The 23,488-nt window shown below is 42.5% G+C and overlaps 1 protein-coding gene across 1 annotated transcript in view; it reads right to left on the bottom strand.

The window, feature by feature from the left end:
• Positions 1 to 23,488, bottom strand: part of CDKAL1 (CDK5 regulatory subunit associated protein 1 like 1) — a 621,365-nt gene that overhangs the window by 592,680 nt on the left and 5,197 nt on the right. The window contains exons 3-4 of the mRNA XM_067537586.1: positions 17,759 to 17,925; positions 11,959 to 12,071 (exon numbers count right to left, since the gene is read on the bottom strand). Coding sequence (XP_067393687.1) covers positions 11,959 to 12,071; positions 17,759 to 17,925 — 280 coding nt within the window. The remainder of the gene's footprint in view (positions 1 to 11,958; positions 12,072 to 17,758; positions 17,926 to 23,488) is intronic.

The following is a 23,488-nucleotide window of genomic DNA, read 5'->3' on the forward strand; positions in this document are numbered from 1 at the left end:
TGTAACTATTCTAAACAAATTTTAAAAATTTTATTCGAAAGATTCAACTAATCCAATTTCAATTGATATAAAACCAGACACTACTAAATTATGAAGCCAAGCTGATCAAGTTATACACAGCTGATAACACAAATATATATGTGAGTATCCACACAAACAGTAAACATTACACACATTGAAATAATTGTATTAGTTATCCAATACTGCCACCTCTTGGCTGTCAGATACAACATCTATGCCTTCAATATTAGTCAGAGTTCAAAGCCAGAAGGGATCACCAGATCCCTCCTGTATATCACAGGCCATAAACGCCATCCAGAACCCGCACACAAAACCCACAACCAACTGCATTGTGATAAAAAAAGCTTTATTTTGTAAATTAAGATTTCAATTTTACAAACACTAATTGCTCGCATTTAAACTAGGGTTGCGTGAAATGTCAATTTTGAAAAGTGTATTTTTAAACATTACACTATTTAAATTATATTATGTGACACTACTGTACAAACACTGAGACACCTGGATGGTGAGGAATCAATAGGTGGGTTCCACAAACATGGGCTAGTCAGAAATGAAGGACTTGGGCAAGGACCAGGATGACAACAGAAGCCATGTCAGGAACCCACAACCTCTTCACTTTTGACACACCAGACACAGAGTTTAGGAAAAAGTGGACCTTGAGAGACAGGGGAAGATTTGCAGCTTTTTATTGTTTTGTTTATTGATTGGGATGGTTTTGCATTCTTGGGAGCTGAGAGAACACATTTCCTGATTTGTATTAATACTCATTGCTGTATAGTGGTCATGGAGAACTATTGCAGGAACACACACCATTAAATTAAGTGTTTTTGAGTGGGAAGATAATGCCACTTGTACCCACCCCCTGGAAAAAATTCTAGCATCACACACTTTGCCAGGTAAACTTTCGTAAATATTTGGGAACGAGACACAATTATCCACTAAGGTTTGCATAACCATGGATTATGTGTGGATTATTAGTGTTTTCTGTTACTGTACCCTGGGGTTTGATGACACGAGCATAGAATGGATGCACAGGTTGTATCTATAGAGTCAGTACAGCTCAAAGAGGCTAACTATTCAAAACTCTCAATGATCTCCTACACCTGTCATCTTGATCACAAGCCCCTAAAACAATCACTGTACTACTATGCACAGAAGCACCCACTATGGACTTCACAACACCCAACTGATACAGGACTGACCAGTAACTATCTGGGTTAGCCAGTATCCAGAGCTCTTCTGCTTCCCTCTCCTCCTGGCACTGCAATTTCAGGGTCAACTCCCCAAAGCAGTAATAAAAAGAGTCCTTCCTGATTCAAAAGTTCTACAGCCACTGACTGCTCACCCCAGATCTCAAGAATTCTGTTCCATCAATCTGTAATTGCACGCCAAACATGAAGTGGCACCTGTGAACTTCATCTTTAAATAGCAAATGGAACTGTCATCAAGTTATAGCACAAAGTCCAGTAACGCTCCTCCATGTCCCCTGGGTCACTTAAAACATTTTGGATTGACTTTCAGGCGCTCCAAGTGAAAACAGTCTGAGAAAATCCAGGCTTTCATTTTGAAGATATCCCTCAGCAACGGCTGAGTTTCTCTCTGGGAGTCATGGGAACTGGCCTGTTTTCCCAAAGGCCTTTCGAAATCTCTCCTAAACCATTCCTTAAGGGTGCTGTGTTGGGAACTGTGAGATAGACACAACTGCAATGGTTGATTAATATACTCTGCACAAATGAGGACAGAACACCACCCAGAAGAGGATAGCTATCATATACACAGTTTACCATGGCAGTTTATACTAGTGAAGTCCCAAAGGTTCAATTACCAATGGCTTAACCCTTTATTGCAGGCATAACTTTCAGATGATGAGGAAACAAGGTGCTTTGAAGGCTGATTGACCTGTGAATTATAATGTGTCACTTTAAAACCATTATACTGTAATATGAGAATGCCAGCACTGCCAGAATATCTAGTGCACAAGCTTGAGAGTGTGGGACGGACTGATGGAGTTCTGCTACTAAAAAAGTATTTACCCCAAACAGGTGTGCATGCCTGGTTTACAAGCATTACCCAACTGTCAGTAAAGGTAATGTGAGGAGATTTTTCAGTCCCTCAAGCCTGCTTCCAAAGTCTCAGAACTTTTAGGACTGCAACTATGAAAGTAACACAGAACAGAACAGAGAAAGAAATAGGTCCAGTTAAGACAGGCTTCAAAAAAGCAGTTGCTATGCACCAGGCACACACACCAGTGCCCAGAGTCACTTAAAGCAGAGGAATACATTCCCCTGATTTAGAAAGGCAAACTTTTTTTGTCATATAGCAAAGAAACTGGGGATAAGGGGAGCAGCAATGATGAAAATCCCAGGCTTGTCTAGTTCCCACTGTAAACAAGAAGAATATGTCCGAGCTTGAGAACTGAGTGAATGATGAATTCTGCCCTAAAAGAAAGGAACAGGATTACCTGTAGATAAAAGCTCACTCCGCCTGCTAGGATCAAAAACTTGACGGTGAGGAAGCTGCAGCAGGACAAATTATTTGAGACAGCTGTTGCCTCCTGCATTACTTCAAACCAGCACCAATGGTGAGAACCATCAAATATATACATCTCTGTCATTTTTGAGGCTTTTCTCTCTTTCTCTTCATAAAAAATTTTTTCTCATGATTCTTTGGAGATGAGGGATGGCAGAAATTAAAGATTCCCCGCTTCCATCGTGCAAAAGCAAAAACTGAGAATGGAGTGAGGGAGCTCAGATTTAGCTTCCTGGAAGACCTTTTTATTCCACCACCTCTGCAATTCCAGTAAGTGTAATCATTAACACCAAGCTGTCTAGGACTTTCCTCCAGGATGGAAGAAAATGTCTGTAATAATAGGGCTGATGTGTGATATATATTATAATTGGACAGTTGTGAAAAGCTGTGTGAGTCTGTTCCCCAAATTAGCTAACATTCAATTATATATAAGGTTAATACAAATTCTATCAATCACTGTAGAAACTGGTGCAGAAACAATCAATCAGTTTTCAAATTTAACTTGAAAACTAGCTCTACAAGTAATTACATATCAAATCCATGTACTAGTTCTCAAGGAAGTATTAAGTGTTAAAAGGCATTGTTTAAAACTTCTCTAAGACCTGGCTTCCCAAAATAGTCCCACAAGCTACATCTTCAAGGCTTTATGACAAATGCAGCTTGGCAAATTGTTTCAAACTTCTTTAAAAATTTATTTTTGGCCTGAAACATTTAGTTATGTAGTTAATATAGTTATTCCCCTAGGCATCAAAAAGCAAAGGCTTGATAGAAACAGCAAAATGAGATGAAGGCACAAAATCTTGTTCTTTTGAGATCTCTATCTCTACCTACTTCAAAGGAAAGTAAGCAGAGGAGTCACCCACGTGATTTAAAACAGGGTTACTTACCAGTAACTGTTGTTCTTGGAGATGTGTTGCTCATATCCATTCCAATATAGGTGTGTGCGCGCCCCGTGCACAGATTCCCGGAACTTTTTTCCCCTTAGCAAGCCCCGTAGGGCCGGCTTAGGTGCCCCCTGGAGTACTGCGCTCATGCCGCGGTACACAGGGCGCCACCGGCCCCGCGGGCCCTCAGTCCCTTCTTTCTGCCGACTCCGACACTGGGGACGGAGGGTGGGTTTGGAATGGATATGAGCAACACATCTCGAAGAACAACAATTACTGGTAAGTAACCCTGTTTTATCTCTTCGAGTGATTGCTCATATCCATTCCAATATAGATGATTAAATAGCCATACCTTGGAGGTGGGTAGGAGTCAGCATTGAGCTGCCTTTGCCAGCACGGCTCTGCCGACGCCCGCGTCCTCTCTCGCCTGCTGCACAATGGCGTAGTGGGACGTGAAGGTGTGGACCGACGCCCAGTCGCTGCTCTGCAGATGTCCTGCAGGGGCATTCTTCCCAGGAAGGCCGCAGATGAGGCCTGTGCTCTGGTTGAGTGCGCTGTCACAGCTCCTGGAAGCGGCACCTTCGCCCGCTCGTAGCAGGTCCTGATACAGGTGGGGATGCGCTGGGTGGAGACAGGTGAGCCTTTCATCCTGTCCGCCACTGCCACGAACAGATGCGTCGACTTCCGGAACGGCCTGGTCCACTCGATGTAGTAGGCCAGGGCTCGTCTGGTATCCAGGGAGTGCCATCTCCGCTCGTCCTCCGAGCCGTGCGGTTTGGGAAAAAACACGGGGAGGAAGATATCCTGGTTATAATGAAACTGACACACCACCTTCGGCAGGAAAGCTGGATGGGGTCTCAGTTGGACCTTATCTTTGTAGAAGACCGTGTAGGGGAGCTCCGAGTTCAGAGCTTTTAACTCGGAGACCTTCCTAGATGATGTAATGGCTACCAGGAAGGCTACCTTCCACGAGAGGACGAGCAGCAGGCATGTAGCCAAGGGCTCGAAAGGGGGTCCTGTCAACATGGTGAGGACCAAGTTCAAATCCCAGGGAGGCACTGGGTCACGGACCTGTGGATATAGCCTCTCCACCCCCTTGAGGAACCTGACTGACATGGGGTGGGAGAACAGGGATCGTCCTTCCATTGGTTGATGGAAGGCCGAGAGAGCCACCAGGTGCACCTTCAGGGAGGCCAATGCTAGACCCTGGAGCTTTAGATGGAGCAAGTACTCCAAAATCGCTTGTGTGGGCGAACCACTCGGTGGGATGCCCCGGGACTCCGCCCAACAGGTAAACCATTTCCACCTGGCTCGGTACACAACCTGAGTGGAAGGTTTTCTGCTGCCCAGCAGAATCTGTTGGACCTGTGCCGAGCAGGCTCTCTCTCCCTCTGTCAGCCACAGAGTCTCCATGCCATCAGGTGGAGGGAGTCCAGGTCCGGGTGCAGCAGGCGACCCTGGTCCTGTGAGAGCAGGTCGTAGCGCCTCGGAAGCGGGAGCGGCATGTCGATAGACAGGTCGAGCAGCATGCTGTACCAGTGCTGCCTCAGCCAAGCAGGTGCAATCAGTATGATATCCGCTCTGCCTCTCTTGATTTTCAAGATGACTTGGGGCAGGAGTGGGATGGGGGGAAACGCATACATGAGGGTCCCCGTCCAGTCTAGAAGGAACGCGTTGGAGAGGGAGCCCGGCTCGTGACCCCTGAGCGAGCAGAATCTCGGGCACTTCCTGTTCCAGGACAACGCGAACAGGTCCAGTTGGGGAACCCCCCACTTTTGGAAAACTGAGGTCACCACCTCCGGGTGCAGTGACCAGTCGTGGCGGGGTAAGAACGACCTGCTGAGGCAATCCGCCTCATCGTTCCTGACCCCCAGGACGTGAGAGGCTGATATATGAAAGTCGTGCCTCACTACAAAGTCCCAAAGACGGATGGCCTCCTGGCACAATGCCGAGGAACGCGCCCCCCCAGCCTGTTCATGTAGAACATGGCTGCTGTATTGTCCATGAGGACTTGAACCATTCTGCCCCTCAGGAATCTGAAGAAGACCTTGCAGGCCAAGCGGACTGCTCTAAGTTCCCTGACGTTGATGTGAAGACACCTCTCTCATCTGTCGACCAGAGCCCCTGGGTGCTCAGGTCGCTGGTAATGTGAGCCCCCCATCCCACATCTGAGGCATCCATAATCAGGGTTACTGATGGGGCTAAGTCTCTGAAGGGGACGCCCCTCAGAACTTCCCCCGGTTCCCTCCACCAATCTAGGGAGGACAGTACCGCGGTGGGAATAGTGACCACCCTGTTCAGCGAATGCCTCGCTGGTACATGTACCGAAGCCAACCACCCTTGGAGAGGCCTGAGCTTGAGGCGAGCCAGCCTCACCACATACGTGCATGCCGCCATATGTCCCAACAGCTGGAGGCAGTGCCTTGCTGTTGTCGTGGGGGACCTGTGTAGATCAGTGATTATGGGGGCCATGGTCTCGAATCGAGGCCGTGGGAGGAAGGCTCTGGCCTGGGTGGCATCCAGGGTGGCCCCTATGAAGTCTATGCGCTGCACCGGGGTGAGTATGGACTTCTGCTTGTTGATGAGCAGCCCCAGTCTGGTGCATGTCGCACAGGTGAGTGCTAGGCTGTTCCTCACATGGGCCCTGGACCTGCCCCGGATCAACCAGTCGTCCAGGTATGGGAAGATCTGGACCCCCTTGCGGCGCAGGTGGGCCGCCACTACTGCCATACACTTTGTAAAGACCCTGGGGGCTGACGAGAGGCTAAAGGACAGGGCCGAGAACTGGTAGTGGCACCCAGCTACCATGAACCTGAGAAACCTTCTGTGATCGGGAAGGATCGAAATATGAAAATATGCATCCTTCAAATCAAGGGCAGCATACCAGTCCCCTGGATCTAGGGTAGGAATGATGGAGGCTAGAGAAACCATGTGGAACCTGAGGCGTCTGATGACCTGCCGGGGGCCCTTGGCGGTCACGGCGATTGGGTGCCCGGTACTGGTCCCGACCCCTCCTAGATTGGGCTGGTCTGGGGGGCCACCTGGGAGGAGGCTGAGGTTGCCTCTGGGCCTGAGGCCGAGACTGACGCCTCGAGGCCTGTGGGGTATAAAGCCCTAGGGACCTCAGTGTGGCCCGGGAGTCCTTGAGAGCGTGGAGCCTTCCGTCTGTTTTGTCAGAAAAGAGGTCAGCGCCATCAAACGGTAGGTCCTGAATGGCTTGCTGGACCTCTTGGGACAACCCCGATGCCTGGAGCCAGGAGCAGCCTCTCATGACTATGGCCGAAGCCATGGCCCTGCTGGCAGTCTGCCGCATCACTGGCAGACTATAAGGCTGTCGCCGCCACTGCAACGCCCTCCTGGGTGACGGTGGCGAAATCCGCCGCTTGGTCTGGAGGCAACACCTGAGCAAACCTCTGCAGCGAGGACCACAAGTTGAGGTTATACCTCCCGAGGAGCGCCTGGTGGTTGGCGATCCTCAGCTGCAGGGCCGCAGTCGAGTACATTTTGCGGCCAAAGAGGTCCAATTTTTTACTCTCCTTGCCTTTAGAAGTGTTGCCTTGGCCACCCTGCCGATCCCGCTGATTAGCAGCGTCGACCACCAAAGTCCCTGGGGCAGGGTGAGTATATAAGAAATCAAAACCCGCCTTGGGGACATAGTATTTTCGCTCGGCGCCCTTGGAGGTAGGGGCCACCGAGGAAGGGGTCTGCCACAGGGTCTTGGCCAACTTCATGACCCTGTCATGCACTGGTAGGGCGACTCTTGATGGCCCTGCTGACCCTGATACCCCAAAAAGGGGGTCCTCCTCCTCCGACATTTCCTTGACCTCCAGGTTAAGATTGCTCGCCACCCTTCTAAGAAGGTCCTGGTGAGCCTTAAAGTCATACAGGGGAGCCCTGTGGTCCCTGGCAGCCACATCGTTCGGGGACGAGGAGGAGGATTGCGGGAGGGGCCCTGTGGAGGGACCTTCCTCCGGGTCTGAACCCTCATCCAAGGGTTGTCCCTGGTCCTGTTGGCTAAGAGGAGGGGGCACTGGTTGGGCCATAGAGGATTGGACGGAGGTGGTACCCTGTCCCACCTGGGTACCCCAAGGCCCCCAATATGGCCACTGCCAGGGGCCTTGAGCCCATGCCGGAGCAGGCATGGATGTCTGCTGGGTCGCCTCAGGGTGACGGCCCGAGACCCAGAGCCGCTGGACCTTCGCTTACGGCTCTTGGGTAGTGACCGGCCCCGCGATGATGAGGACCAAGGCGATCGATGGTGCCAACGTCTGCGTGCCGTCTGGGGGACGAGCTGCTGGAGGAGATAGATGATACTCGCCTCCTCCTCCTTGAGCTCTTGCGGTGCCGCTTCCCACCTCGGGACAGGGAGCAGTGGCGCTGATGTCGTCGCGGTGCTGACCGCGAGCGTGATCGGCTCTGTGGTGCCGAGGCAGTCGGTGTAGCGGTCGGCGCCGAGGTGGTCGGCGCCTGACAGCGGCGTGGACTGCCTGCAGAGGATCTCGCCCGGTGCCGTCCCCGCGTTGGGCTGCACACCGGGGATGGAGATCGGTCCAGGGCTGGGCTCTGTACCGGGGTATGCGAGCTGGAGCTACGACTTCTGCGCAAGGCAGAACTGGAGCGGCGTCGCCTCGCGCGTGTGCCTCTCGACCGCCCTTGGTGCCGCGATGTCGAGGAGCTCGACGAGCCAGAGCGAGGAGGGGAGCCCACACTCTCGACTCTCCTTGGCCGTCTGGGGGGAGACCTCGACTCCTGTCTCCTCCACCCACCAGGGGCACCCAGCGCGGGTTTACCCCGAGACACCTGCCCTTGCACCCTCGGCCGAGGGGGGGATGGAGGCGTGGGCATGCCCATGAGGGCACGTGCTGCTGCGAACGCCTCCGGTGTCGATGGCCATTGCAGAGGCACTCCCCCACCCCCAGGAGCCAGGGGAGGCTCTCTGTGAGGAGATGCCGGTGCCGGAGTACTCTCCACGGCACGTGGCTGGGGCATCTCCTGGGTGACCCCCTGCTGTACCGGCCGCAGGGGGGAGTCCATGTGGGTGGACACGGGCCGCTTCTTCTTCTTCGGCACCGAGGACTTCAGAGCCGGTGCCGGCGGAGCGCTCCGCACCGAGGAGACGCTCGGTGCCGCTGGGGATCGGGATGGTTCAGAGTCCGGGCGAAGCGCGGACTCCATCAATATCGCCTTCAATCGAGAGTCCCGTTCTTTCTGGGTCCGGGGCTTGAAGGCTTTACACATCTTACATTTGTCCTTTCTATGTTGCTCTCCGAGGCATCGGAGGCAGCGATCGTGAGGATCACTCACGGGGAAAGCCTTAGCACAGGACGTGCAGGTTATGAAACCGGTGGAGGCAGGCATGGCTCAACCGCAAGCCCCTGAGGGCAACTATTCTAATCACTATCACTAACACTTACTTAACTCAAACAATAAACTGCTAAATGCTAAAGGGTGCTAAAGAGACAAATGTTCCAGCAACCGTCACAGGCGGAAAGAAGGAACTGAGGGCCCGCAGGGCCGGCGGTGCCTTATGTACCGCGGCATGAGCGCGGTACTCCAGGGGGCGCCTGACCCAGTCCTACGGGGCTTGCTAAGGGGAAAAAAGTTCTGGGAATCTGTGCACGGGGCACGCACACACCTATATTGGAATGGATATGAGCAATCACTCGAAGACAGAAGTTCCATTTGTCCTGTACTGGAAAGCAATCCCCTGGTATATTCTCTATAAGAAAAGTTATCAAATTCATTATAGTGGTTTTCCCCACCGTAGATTCACATACCCTCACCTTCTCTTGAAATCTGGTTGCTAGGGATGACCACAAAAGATTAAAATCTTTTAAAATTAAAGCAATCTGGAGCAGCTATCTTTCAAATATGTATTGGCAACTTTGACTCAATTTCATGTCCACCACATAACCAGAGTGAACTGTGTTGTAACCAGAGGTATTTTTAGCCACTCAGTCATGGGGCCCACTAACACCCCACTGCAAATACTTAGGATTTCCCATAAAAGCTAAATTATTTTACCCTGAAACAAGGATGTATGTAAAAGCTAAATATTCTTTTGCAAAGTCTGTCAATATTATTGCCATACTGTGTGCCAAAAATAATCTCACAAGTTCCTTACCTCCAGACAGCTAAATATCCTCCGAGATGAAACTACTGCAATATTCCAATATTTTAATTTTAATGGGTCTTTCAATTTAAGGGATCATTAAAATGAGTTCTATGGCAGTTTTTGATTTTGCTGAGCATTGCTTATAATTCCGTGATTTCACATATAATCCAAGAATCAATTTAGAATTTTAAATTCAGAGTTAAATTTGAGAAACTTTTGTTTGCAGGCTTTTTAATATTTGAAAAATTTTAAAACGATCATCAAAATAATCAAACAACAGAGCACATTTCATTATTGCATGCAAAATAGCAGAGCTGCACATTTCCCTAATTTTACAGTGACAGGAATGGTTAAGTGGTTACAACAGGACAGATGATACATTCCACAATTCAGTTCAGCATGTTACTGCCTCTTGAGAACACCAATTGTCTGCCCCAGAATAAAGCTCAAGTAAACTGGAGGCAAAGTACTTTTTGTAACAGATCCACTACTCAGGAATTTGCTCACTGGAAATACTGTTGAGTCATTGAACAGGCAGACAGAACAATTCCATTTTGCGACAACCTCTCAAGAGGTTTTGAAATTGGTTTTTGCTCCTCACTGAAACAAAAAAAAACCTTCAAACATTTCCATGAAATTAAGTTGTCTCAAAATGGCTGTTCTCACATCTCTCGCTCTTTGGCTATGTCTTCACTGACGGCGGCAAATTCACCACTGTCAGATTGACTTATCTGGATCGACTGAAAGGTCAGTGAAGACTGGCTCAGTCAATCCAGAAATCGATGTATTAAGACCACCTTCTCAAGTGGCGCAGTGCAGTGAAGACGATGCGCAGAACAGAAGCACAGAAGTGGACAGGAGTTACGCAAGTTTTTTGCGTAGTTTGCGTAACTCCGGTCAACTGCCGCCGAATCTCCGAGGTAAGTGAAGACAAGCCCTTTGTCTGGTCAGAAATGATGAGAGAGACTACCGTGGACCTCAGCCACCTTTCCAACATTGACAAAACAGCATATTTTGACAAAAATGTTCCAAACGTGGCCACTTTTAGAGCATATTTACAAATAGTTTTGTCCAGATTTACCACTAACAGTAGTAATGATGTAACAGTAACAGTATAATGATGGACACTTCTTCATGCCCAATATATTTGTGCAACACTCCAAAATTGCACTCTCTTTTCTTGGGGAGTGTGGGTTCATGAGAACAGATGAACAACTCAGGCTTCGTCTGAGCTAGATCACATTTTTGAACAATTGGATCCACTACACATTGGCTAGACTGGAAACACTGTATAGCCTGTGTAGATAAGAATTAACCTAGTTTTGTAGAAAGTCTCAATCTATGCGAGATAGGAAGGTACTAATGTTTTCCCTAACTAGAACTATGTTTGAATGGTCCTCACTAGGAAGTCACTAGCAGTTTCAAAATTGAGTGTAGGCAGAGCCTAAAGTGGAATGGAGAGTGCAGAATTCACTGTTATCTGTTAGATGTTATCCTATAAGCCAACCATAATTGTTCTCAAACCATTCACTTGCTGAACTATTTCGTTTGGTCAAAGGAACAATCTCTCTTTTTTTTTTTCCTCTCTGTGACCACCATCCTTTTTCCAAGGAAGGGGAATGAAACAGGACTCTCTGTTTGGGTCCTATCAATACCATACTTAAACTGTCAGGAGGGAGCACTATAACACCTGGCGTTCTTGTCCACAAGAATAAGTGTGCTGCTTTCGTAACATGACCAGAATCTGCCAGCCCATAAAGAAAAAAGACAGGTCTCAAATTAGTGTCCCCAAATGCAGCTGAGTACACCACATCTTTGTCCATTTATATATCAGTTGCATGCAATACACTAAGCAGTCTGCAGGTCTCCTAAAACTCAAAAGGTAGTCAAGGTAGTGTTTGTAGTATAAAATCCATTCTCAAAGAACAGGTTTAAAAACTCAGGTTAAAATCTGGCAAATAAAATCTCAATTTATTTTAATATATCTGAAGACTACAAAAAAATGAATTTATTTTTAGGTATATAAAAAAAACACAGAATTTTACTGACATAAGATTTGGTTCAGGTTTTAACTAAAGTAGAAATTTAAAAATCCCCAAAACACAGCTTTAAAAATTAACAGTTGGATCTGCACCAAAATCTATTTTAACTTAAATTCAGTAACTTTTAGCAGGACTTAGATACAAACATCAGTCTGACATAATAGATCAGAACGGCCTCAAAGGATGAGGCCAATAAATATTGCAAAAAAACTTCCAAATAAAGCCAGCTAACATGCAAAGGTTAAAGGGGATTTAGTAAAATCCAATTAAAAAAATACTAAAAAGAGCTTTTTGACACTCATTGTGCAATCTAAATATTTAGACAAATCAGACAAAAACCTGAAAACAGCTTAACTGAGATCATTACCTGTAATTTTGTACCCATAAGCAGCCAACTGTCCAGCCATATATTCTCCATCTGAATTATTATGAGAACATCCCCATGTACGTATCCAGATTTTTTGTGCACCAGGAATAATGCTGTTGAATGAACAGAACCGGAAAAGCAAGTTAGAGACAGAAAAATAAAATAAAACATGAAGTCATTTCAGATATTCAGGAACAAAAGGTTTTGGTCGATATACACTGGAATCAAATAATTATAATCCCTTTCAGTATGTTAAATGACTCATATGTAAGCCCTCCACCCAGTCTCAATGACATGGAGAGGGAAGAAAAGATTCAATATTTTAATAGGGGGAGGAAAAGAAAAAAATGATAGGTTCAGAACAGAGAGGGTACAGAGATGGTAGGGAAATAAGACAATACTCTGTAGTTATATGGAATCAAAAAAATCTAAAAAGCAAACCCATGTGGTGTGTTTTGTTTGTTTTTTTTAAAGATTGAAATCTCTATGTTCATATACTGACAGCATTAAAAACAAGTCATATATCCATGAAACAAGTACAACAAAATTGCAAGTTTCTCATGCTGCCTCACTCATGTGCCTTCAACTCATGCCACACAGGCCACCTATCAGACATCACTACTAATATGGACCAGCTACTGACCGTGAGCTAGGGATGAAAACCTCCATACCTCAACCTTTCTGAGCTATACAAATATTATTGTGGCAGATTTGTACTACTGCATTAGAAGGCATGCCATCTTATTCAAAGATTTATAATTTGGCTATAAAGGTTGTTCCAGTGTAAAGCCTCTGGCAAAGGTACAGCCATGATACAAAAGAGCCTACTAGATGAATGAGATTTCTGCTCTAAGGCTTGGTCTATACCAGGGATATCCAACCTATGGCTTGCAGGCCATACACGGCCCACCAGAGCATTTCATAAGGTCCACAGTCTGCTTCAATACAATATACCATCATTTTTCAAACTGGGCTCCTAACCCAAAAGGGGGTTGCAGGCCTATTGTAGGGGGATCTTGGTATTGCCACCCTTCTGCACTACCTTCAGACCTGGGCAATAGGAGAGCAGCAGCTGCTGGTCAGGTGCCCAGCTCTGAAGGTAGTACCACCACCAACAGCTACAAAACAGTAAGGGTGGCCCACACAAAGTTGTGCTTAGGTTTATGTGGCCCTCCTGTGTAATAAGGTTGGGCACCACTGGTCTACACCTCCAACTTATGTCAGTGTAACTACATCACTCAGGAGAGAGGGCTTCTCCCATCAACATAGCTTCTGCCTCTCGGGGTGAGGGTGAACCTATGCTGACAGGAGAAGCTCTCCTGTCGAGGTAGGTAATGTTTTCACTAAGTGCTGCAGCTGCACCACTGCAGTGCTATAAGTGTAGACAAGACCTAAGAGATACTGACTAGTCAAAAATGACCAGTGGATAAGAACCATGTCTGTTTTCAGAAAATTAAAGATCAGTAGGTCTAAAGCAAACACACACGTTTAATCTTTAGGCCTTCCATTGGCTAGATCCCAGACATAAAGTTCCCAAGCTGTCATCATTTCTAGAGACATTAACTGCCAGAGTAAAAACCATTGGAGACCACACAGTAATGGTGACAGGAACAGCTACAGATCCTTGAAACAGCAACAAATACATAGATTCCATCATATCAAGAACATATTGTTTACTGTCTTTGAACAGGGCTAACTCTACAGACTTATAACCATAGAATCTTCCAGGACTGGAAGGGACCTCAAGAGATCTTCTAGTCCAGTCCCTTGCACTCAAGGCAGGGCCAAGCATTATCTAGACCAGTGGCTCTCAACCTTTCCAGACTACTGCATCCCTTTCAGAAATCTGATTTGTCTTAGATACCCCCAGTTCCTCACTTAAAAACTACTTGCTTGCAAAATCAGACATAAAAATACAGAAGTGTCACAGCACACTATTACTGAAAAAATTGCTTATTTTCTCATTTTTATCATATAATTAAAAATAAATCAATTGGAATATAAATATTGTACTTACTTTTCAGTGTATAGTATATAGAGCAATATAAACATATCATTGTCTGTAAGAAATTTTAGTTTGTACTGACTTCGCTACTGCTTTTTATATAGCCTGCTGTAAAACTAAGCAAATATCTAGATGAGTTGACATACTGCCTGGAAGACCTCTGCATACTCCCAGGGATACACATGCCCCTCGTTGAAAGCCATTGATCTAGACCATCCCTGATAGGTGTCTATCCAACTTGCTCTTAAAAATCTTCAAAGATGGAGATTCAATAGCCTCCCTAAGCAATTTATTCGAGTGCTTAACTACCCAGTACTCTTACAAAATTTGCAGACAATACCAAGGTGGGAGGGGTTGCAAGTGTTTTGGAGGATAGGATTAATATTCAAAATGATCTAGACAAACTGGAGAAATTGTGAAGTAAATAGGACGAAATTTAATAAGGACAAATGCAAAGTATTCCGCTTAGGAAGGAACAATCAGTTGTACACATAAAATAGGAAATTACTGCTTAGGAAGAAGTACTGTGGAGAGGGGCCTGAGTGTCATAGTACATCACATGCTAAATATGAGTCAACAGTGTAACACTGTTGCAAAAAAAGCAAACATCATTCTGGGATGTATTAGCAGGAGTGTTGTAAGCAAGATAATGAGAAGTAATCCTCCTATTCTTCTCTGTAGGCCTCAACTGGAGTATCGTGTTCAGTTCTGGGTGTCATTTCAGGAAAGATGTGGACAAATTGGAGAAACTTCAGAGAAGAGCAACAAAAATGATTAATGGTCTAGAAAACATGACCTATGAGGGAAGATTAGTTTTTGAGTTAAATCTTGAGGATTTTTATTTTCATATCTGAAGGAAAAATCTACACATATTAGCTAATACCCATAAGAAACAGAGAGAAAGGAAGAGTTGGCAAAATTAAAGAATGCAGATTTCTGACCCACAATAGAATTTGTAGTCAATATATGGGTTCCCACTGTATTGTAATTAATCCCACTATAGCAGGTAATATTCTTTTGTGAACTGCATACAGGGCAAAACTTTATAAAAACGTGTAAAATGTTTCTTTGTTCATTACATGTGATTTCACACTCATTGATAAAATTGGGTTTTTTTTAATTTCAAGAGACCATGCTACAGCACACACAGCATGGTCTAGAGTTTAACTGACTGTTTAATTTCCTCAAGATTAATTCAAAAACTAACTAAGATTATTACTCAAATTCTCCCCATCCAATCTCCGAATCTAAAAGACTGATTTGTCTGCTATGTACTAATTAACTTTTAAATAGAAAATGTTTATTTAAAGAGTCTTTCAGAATTAATTTTAAATCCTAGCCCTCAATCTGATATGCTATCTCCCAAAATGATTGTTTCTTTTGCTGGAGTCTCAAAAACTTCTTTGTAGATGTATCAGCAGTTGGATTTCATTAAAGCAGCTTTTAAAGGGAGGGTGCTTCTCCACTTGGATGACACAGTGACTCTGCTGCTGCCTCTTCCTTCTGCTCTGTTATTTTAGATTCCCAGTAGCCTATACTAGAAGTTTAACACCTAGTTGATTTCTTCACTAAATTGTACTATATCTTCCTTTGTTAGAGGGACTTCCAGAAACAAAGCCATTATTACGCATATTTTCTCTCTAGAAGTTTGGGCCTGAAAGAGACAGTAAAGTCTTAGACTGGGTACACGTTTTGTAGTGTATTAAGAGCAGAAACAAGATTTTTCAAATAAAATTCAATTTGTGGGTTCTTGAGAACTTCACCTGCACATTTTAGGAAAGTCCTCTTGATTGATGCATTTTTGTATAACAGTATGACTACAATTTCACACTTTTTCCCCCTAATACTGACTAAACTGAATTTTCTCCACAAAGTCCATAAAAAATCTAATCTAAAACAGACTGAGCATGGGAAATTTCAAATGGTTGAAAAAGTGTGACAATTATAAACAACTGAAAATAGGGGGCTCCAAATTAAAGTGTCTGTAATAGCTACACTGCCTATTACAGCCAGACACAGTAACCAAGTGTATTCCCTTCCTCACTGTCTCAAAGAAAGATGACTGTTCTTTGAGGACTAAATCCTACCTTCTTCAGAACTGAAGGACCATGCCTTCACTTGTACACTGGGTAGAATAAATATTTTTAACCCATTTCTGAGAGGACTCCCTGTGCAGCAGATGTGCAGATCCACTGGCCATTGATCCTTTTGTAGTGAAGGGCATAAGGCTGCCAGGCTATTTGCTGGAACAGCATCCAGTCCAGCTACTTAGACTGGGGAAAAAATGCTCTACTATCTATTCAGTTACACTATTCAGAGACTTGTCTTCCAGTGCTGTGTAAGTTAAGCTACATGACACAGGTTATCCATTTACATAATTTTGTACTTTGTGAGTCACAGCAAAGGTGATATGAGACGAGCCCTGAAAAAGAAAAAGGGATACACTACCACCCAGGAGTTATATGGTTAAGTATCAGATTGTGTCAGTACAAAAAAAAAAAATCTACCCACTATCAATCATGTTTTCAGAAAGATGTATTCATTGTCTTTCCTAGATGAGGCTTTTAATATTCTGAAAGAATTAAGATTTCAGACAAGAGCAATATCAAAAATGGAACTGCTCATAATATACATACCACTTATCTGTTTTAATTTCCAGTTTAGTCATCATTAACTTCAAGTAGAACAAAATTCCTCACGGCAAGAATTTTTTTTTTTTAAATTTCTAATCAGATATTCTCAGCACTTAATAAACAAGCAATTGAGGAAAAAGGAAACATTTGTGCTGTGCTTCTTTGACAATGCATGTGGAAGTGCATAAAAGAGGATCCTCTCAACATAAAAGAATCATTACTATATTAAATATTGTATATCCTACTGTCAAAAGTAACGTAAAATTACTGTAACTTAATGATTAAAGACTGGAAATTTATTGTTTTCTTAGTGCATTTGACAGTACTTTGCGTACAGACAGTTTCTATCATTTGTGTTGGCTTCACACGAAGCAACAGGGACAAGAAAAACAAACTAAGAAAATGATGTATAACCACAATAATTGGCAGTGGGACTAGAGAGCAGATCTAATACGAAGTAATTTTAGCACTTTCTAAAAACTTACATTCAAATTCAATTTTACTTTGAAGGGATACTTTAATGCAAAGAATCATTTGTACAATCTCTTTTTATTTTTTGGGAAAAGATGCTTTGATGCATCTGCTTTCCTGATGCAACTAACGTTTTGTCTACATAATAACATAAAACTGGTATCTGATGCTGATGCTCCTCCATGCCATTTAACAGTCAGTTATTTCCATTAGTGAATAGGTTATCTAAAAGACTCAACAGTAAATTGTCACCACTTTAAACATTTTAACTTCTACTTCTCCATCCCCAAACCCCACAAAGACAATAGAAACCAAGAGATTTTCAAGAGCTCAGCTCCCATTTAGACACCCTAAATGACAAGTCCAAATTGTTGAACTTCTCAGCACCCAGTAACTGTCTCTGAATATAACAGCCGGGCAATTTTGTAAATCTGGTCACTTCATTCAAGCATTTCAGTGGGAGCTACTGAGCTTTTTAGAAATTTGGCCACAATAGGGAGTACTGAGTATTTTTGAAAATCTGGCCCCAAATTATCAGTGTGTTTTACAAAAGCAGCAAAGTTTTTATTACTACCGAGTCTGAAGACAACTTAAAAGCTATGTGGCAATGGCACATTCCATTTTATTTTTTTAAACTGGAAATGTTTGCATACTTGGGTTTTGTTTTGTTTTTTTAAAAAGAAGAACTTACCTATCGCTTGGTGGATCGTCATCTGCCTGAACATTTTTTTGCGAATTGCGTTTTCGCACTTTAGGAACAATGTTCTTTCGTACAAACTGTCGGTCATTTGGTTTCACATCTTGTGCTGACACAATATCCTCAATATCTTCAAGCAGTGAATCACAGGCAGCAGGCATCTTCAAGAACATTTAAAAGATTCTTCAGATATAATAGGAAGTATTTAAATACAAAATCAAATTATATTCTTCGTTATTAGTGTTGACCACATACACTCTATGAAGAAAAGTCTGATGTTTCTGTTTATATGTGCAATAGATTAGTACAATAATTTATCTTGCACATTAAAATCCACTACTGTGTAAGACCATATACAAGCTAAAGGCATGATCTTGCAAACTCTTGCTGAATGAAATAATTTCAATTAAGTCAAAGGAACTATTCTCAGGTGAACGAGAATTTAAAGAACTGGACTAAAAGTTAAAAACATAGTAAGATGCACTAGGCATCTGATAGTAGAATCAGGATCATGTATTTGTACTAGGAAAATAACCTATTATAAACCAAATGAAAATTAGTTATTTCTGACAGCAGAAAATAGATGATGACTTTTACATTTTTTTTCTTCCCACATATCAAAGTTCAAAATTAAGGAGCTTATTATGCATAACAAAACAAAAACAACTTCACAAAATTAACTCATAAATAGATTAACTGCATGCATTTCATTGAGTTTACAACTGTAAAGATACAGATGTAAAGAAAATAAAATTATCTTGGTTGAAGTACTTATGAATATTAAACGATCTATCAGTACCACAACATCTCTTACGAGCACCAAGCTCAAGTAACTGAAAACTCAGCCTTGAATTCTGCAAACACTTACACAAGTACACAGTTCCACTGGGATTATTCATATATGTAAAGTAAGCACGTGTGAGAGCTTTTGCAAGACTTCAGTCATTATCTGGTTACACAAGGCCTCAACTTGAAGTAAGTTTGGCTTGAACTGTTTCAAACATACACATCAATTCTGGAAGGTCAATATTCAGCTATTTCTTAAAAAATTAAGTAGTAATAATCTAGTAGTGTAATAGTTTAATGTCATTTAATCTACTGAGATAGCATAAACAGTAAGCAAACTATATATATTTCATTGGAAAAATAAGTCTCATTTAAGGAAAAAAAACCAATTCTAAACTGGCATGTATGAACCTTTATAGGTAAATATGTTTACTATCTAATGGGATAAAATTTAAGGTTTTTTTTTTTTTTAATATATAAGAGTCCAAAAGAAAAATACTAAGTACTATGTTTAAAAACAACATAAAGTATCAGTTAGATCAAACTTGGAAGCCAGAATAAAGATGGGATGACAATCTTAACCCAAGTGTACGATAGCGCAAAAAGAAGAAAGAAATCATGACACTGTTTACAATTGTCACCTACCTCAACTTCACGCATCTTGGAATTTTTGTATTAAAACATTTAACTGTTACACAAACTGAGGCCATTCTATAGAACAGTTTATTTAAGAGTCAGCAGTTCTATTTTGAGTACATGCACTCTTACACCAGCACTGAATCTTTAATTTTGAAGCTTCACAACAATCTTCCTTCTCCCTTTCTCTGCCCACCCACCCCCATACACACTGATGATCATTCTTGACAAGTAAAATGCGGAAGCAGTCTTCCAGCATGGTCATTATAGCACCACAGTGGCATCCTCCCGTAAGAACAGAATTATGTTAGTCTGACAACTCACATATTTAGTAGGCAAGTACTCCACATCAACTGCAGCAATCCCATGGTGCTCTCCCATCCCGACAAGCCAGGAAGCAAAAGACCAAGAGGAAACGACAAACTCTTACTTTTCAAACTGCAGCAAAATGTTGAGGGACACTAATAGGTTATGGGTTCACCATTACCTTTTAATTACAGATTTTTATGTTCAGGAATACAAAATTCACTCTATCCACCTGCTGAAATATGGGTTTTAACCACTGCAATTAAAAGACCCTCCAAAATCATTGTTTTCTCTTTTAAATACAAAATCTTATACGGTGCCCATCACTGTATTCAATTGCCTCTAAAAAGGAACTGTTTAATTTTAGTAACTGTTCATGCTTACTAGTTTCCATCTTACAAAATACATTGTATAAAGATTTTTCAATATAGTTTACAAACACTGAATGACATAGAACATAAAAGTTCCTAAAAAAAAAATCAGTCTGTTAAGTAAAAAAACAACCCACCCTAAGCCTCTGGCCATGGGAAACATGATTTTTGCAACATACTGTGGGATGCATGTTATTTATTCCAGAGACGTAAGAGCTGATGATCAAGTATAAATTTGGTCCTTATCCTGCAAGCATTCCCACTAGACTCTATAAAAACTACTTGTATAAGGATTTGCAAGATCAGACCCTTGAACAGCAAGGGGTCCATTAGATCAACTCATATCCTTTATATGATTTCTCTACTTTTATTTCTGCTTATAAACACAGAAACTCAAGAAGTCCAACTTAAAAACAAATATAAAAGTCTTGTTTAACATAAAGGCCAAGTTTATGTTTATGTTTATACACAAGGGTATGAGTAAAAACTAATCCTTATCTTATCCCATTGTACTTAGGTATTGCATATATGAAATATAAGTCATCCACAGTTCAGCAATATATGCAACTATTGGACATACCAAATAACATCTAGTTTTCTGGCTTAAGGCTCATGTCTGATCCTTAATGCATTTTATATTACTTAGGAACACATAGGCTATCACCAAGTACAAAAGAAAAACAACACATTCATCAAGAATTTTGTATCAGAGCTCATGGTTGTTGGCAACCCAGTCTATTCAGAACAACAATACTGACACATGACATTGAAGATATTATAACTGCCAAATGTAGCAAACCCTTCAGTAAATACAGTTTAAACACGCAGATTCAACACCTTCAAAAAAACTAGTCTACATACAAACTCAGAAGACAACTAAAGTTTTATAATACCATTTCTGCTGTGATATTCAGCATCTGTTTCAGCAAAAGCAATATTCTCCAGGGTCAAGCTTTCTAGTGCCTACAATATAGTATATATCAGCTGTTGATGAGAGATTAGCATAGATCCCAAAACACCTAAATCCCCTCAATAAGTACTCAGCAGGATAACAAGCCTCTTACTGTATTAGCCCTGCACAACCAAAACCCTCATCTGGACAAGTAAAATTTCAAAGAATACCAATTTAAAAAAACCCAAAACACTTCTGTTTGAATACTTTTTCAGTCTCCCTATTTCTTTAATGGAGATTGCTGATTTGCACTTCTAAAATGTCTTTCAGATGATTTCAAACATTTTATAAACATTAATCTCCATAATTCCACACAAAGATTAGTTTTTTCTCCTTCCCTAAAATGAAGATGTTCAGATAGAGAGGTTGGGGTGGAGAGTGCAAAGTTAGCCTCTGAAAAATGGCATTGTGAGATTCCATGTTTATTGCAGTCCAATGATTCCACATTGAATTTGCTCAATCTAAAAGTAAAAAGAAGTTTTTTTCTTACATCACTGAAAGTCAACCTGGAATCTTAGAGCTGTGTGCTTTGTCTTGGGCATCTTCACTAGAAATAAAAGATTCAGTTGTAATGCTGCTGATGTATAAACAATGATATAGAATCCAGCTTCCTGTCCTATAGCTATGTTGGTTCTACTGGTCTAGCCAAAAAACCAAACACGTTTCTCATAACTTTTCTTTTATGATTGAATACACACTCAGGGAAGCAAATATGTCAAGAAAAGCAGGACTATTTTTACTAAGTCACTTTTCTGATCATAACCATACTAACTTGCTCAAAATCAGAGTGAGTTAGAAGCAGCAGCAGGAGTAGTACTAAAAACACCGATTTACAATTCCTTGATGTAACAATTAGACACACTCCTTAACTCACTTCAAAAGGTAATGATTCACTGTAAGGGTACAGTACACTCCTATTTATCCAAATGTCCTGGGGGATAGCTGAAACTTTCAGATGATAGCACTCCTGTTTATCCGAGTGCCCAATTAACATAGGATGCACTCTGGATTCAGATAACTAGGATTTTGAAATAAAAGGAATTAGATTAACTAAAATTATATTGTACTATAAGTGTCAAGTATTATTTATTAATTTAACATTTTAAAATAATTTTATCCGACCTGCCTTCACCTCCTGATTAATGAAAAATATGGGAAAGTGACTTGTGAAGTAATGAATAAGACAGAGCAGGCATATTATATGCTCCAAAATAACCTTTTAAACTACAGTAGGTAACTGAATTTCCCACTCAGTCTTCTCCTCCAACAGACTAACTTCAGGAACATGAGTAAAGCAAGGGGCCTATGCAGCTGAAGGAGACACACAGGTCTGGTCTACACTAGCAATTTACCGCAGCATAGCTATGTCTGTCAGGGGTGTGAAAAATCCATACCACAGAGACACACAGCTATATTGACCTAACTCCCAGTGTAGACAACGCTAGGTCAACAGAAGAATTCTTCCATAGCTACCATCTCTCGGGAAGGTGGATTATCTATGCCGATGGAAGAATCCCTGCAGTCGGCACAGGTAGTATCTACATTAATGCACTACAGTGATACAGCTGCACCACTATAGCATTTTAAGTGTGGCATACCCTAAGTAACTGCCACATTAGACCAGTTACCTTTCTAATGAAAGCTGGAGAGGGATCATTTATCTACAGCCGATCGCATAAGCCAGCTCAATTCCTCAGCATCACAACTGGCTCTTCTAAGGCAACTTCAGTACATTTCCCTGTAAAGGGACATTATGAACTTGAACCACATAATGGAGAATATGATCTATGGTTAAAAATCCTGAATGCATTAATTCAACAACACATCCAATCTAAGGTTGAACACTAAATTGGCTTCCCATTTTCTTCCTCATACTACTAAATAACAGGAAGAAAATGGATTATGTTCCTTACCATTCTCCTTCCTTGGACTTTGTTCTACTTGTTGCACCCCATATTGAACCTCTGGGTAAAGTGCATGTAGTAATATCATGCACTCATCAAAAGTGCATTATCAGACAATAATTCAAAATCAGAAAGGAACTGAGGCAGTAACCAGATATTTTCTAAAGTCAGTTTTGTCCTGGAAAATATCTGGAGAAGGAGAAAAAGGCAAAACGAATTTTTAAAAAATAATTTTGTCTCCAAAATCAGCAGGGTGTGGGCAACCCCTTGACCGCCTGACTCTCAATACATTCCATGCCCTCCTCCAGAAGCTAAATACAGATACAGCTTCGCGGAGAACCATGCCAGACAGGTTGCTACCCTGCTGACAAGCAGTGAGAGAAACCGTTGCACCATACACCTCAAAGATCGTCTCATGCACAGCTGATCGAGCCCACCCAGGGATGCCAATTATTGATACCAGACACTTAGTGATCAGTGTGAATACTAGTGAGACACGGTACGCCCGATATGCAGATTAATAAGGTTTAATGTGCAAGGCGTTTTATAAATATATTAGTTAAATACAAAGCTTAAAATTAATTACAATATATCATACTTACTAAGCCTGGAGAGCTAAGCAATCACACAAAAGGCTGTATACAGGAACGGCTTTTTTTTAGGGGCTCACCAGGGAGCCAGTGGATCTTTTGATTTGACTGGCAGCACTTTCTGCGGAATCATGTGTTGATGGAGTGTGACCTTTGTTTAAGTGTCTATTATATATATA

This window comes from Emydura macquarii, unplaced genomic scaffold (assembly GCF_026122565.2).
Source record: "Emydura macquarii macquarii isolate MOO-44397 ecotype Brisbane River unplaced genomic scaffold, CSIRO-AGI_Emac_v2 contig_431, whole genome shotgun sequence".
NCBI lineage: Eukaryota > Metazoa > Chordata > Testudines > Chelidae > Emydura > Emydura macquarii.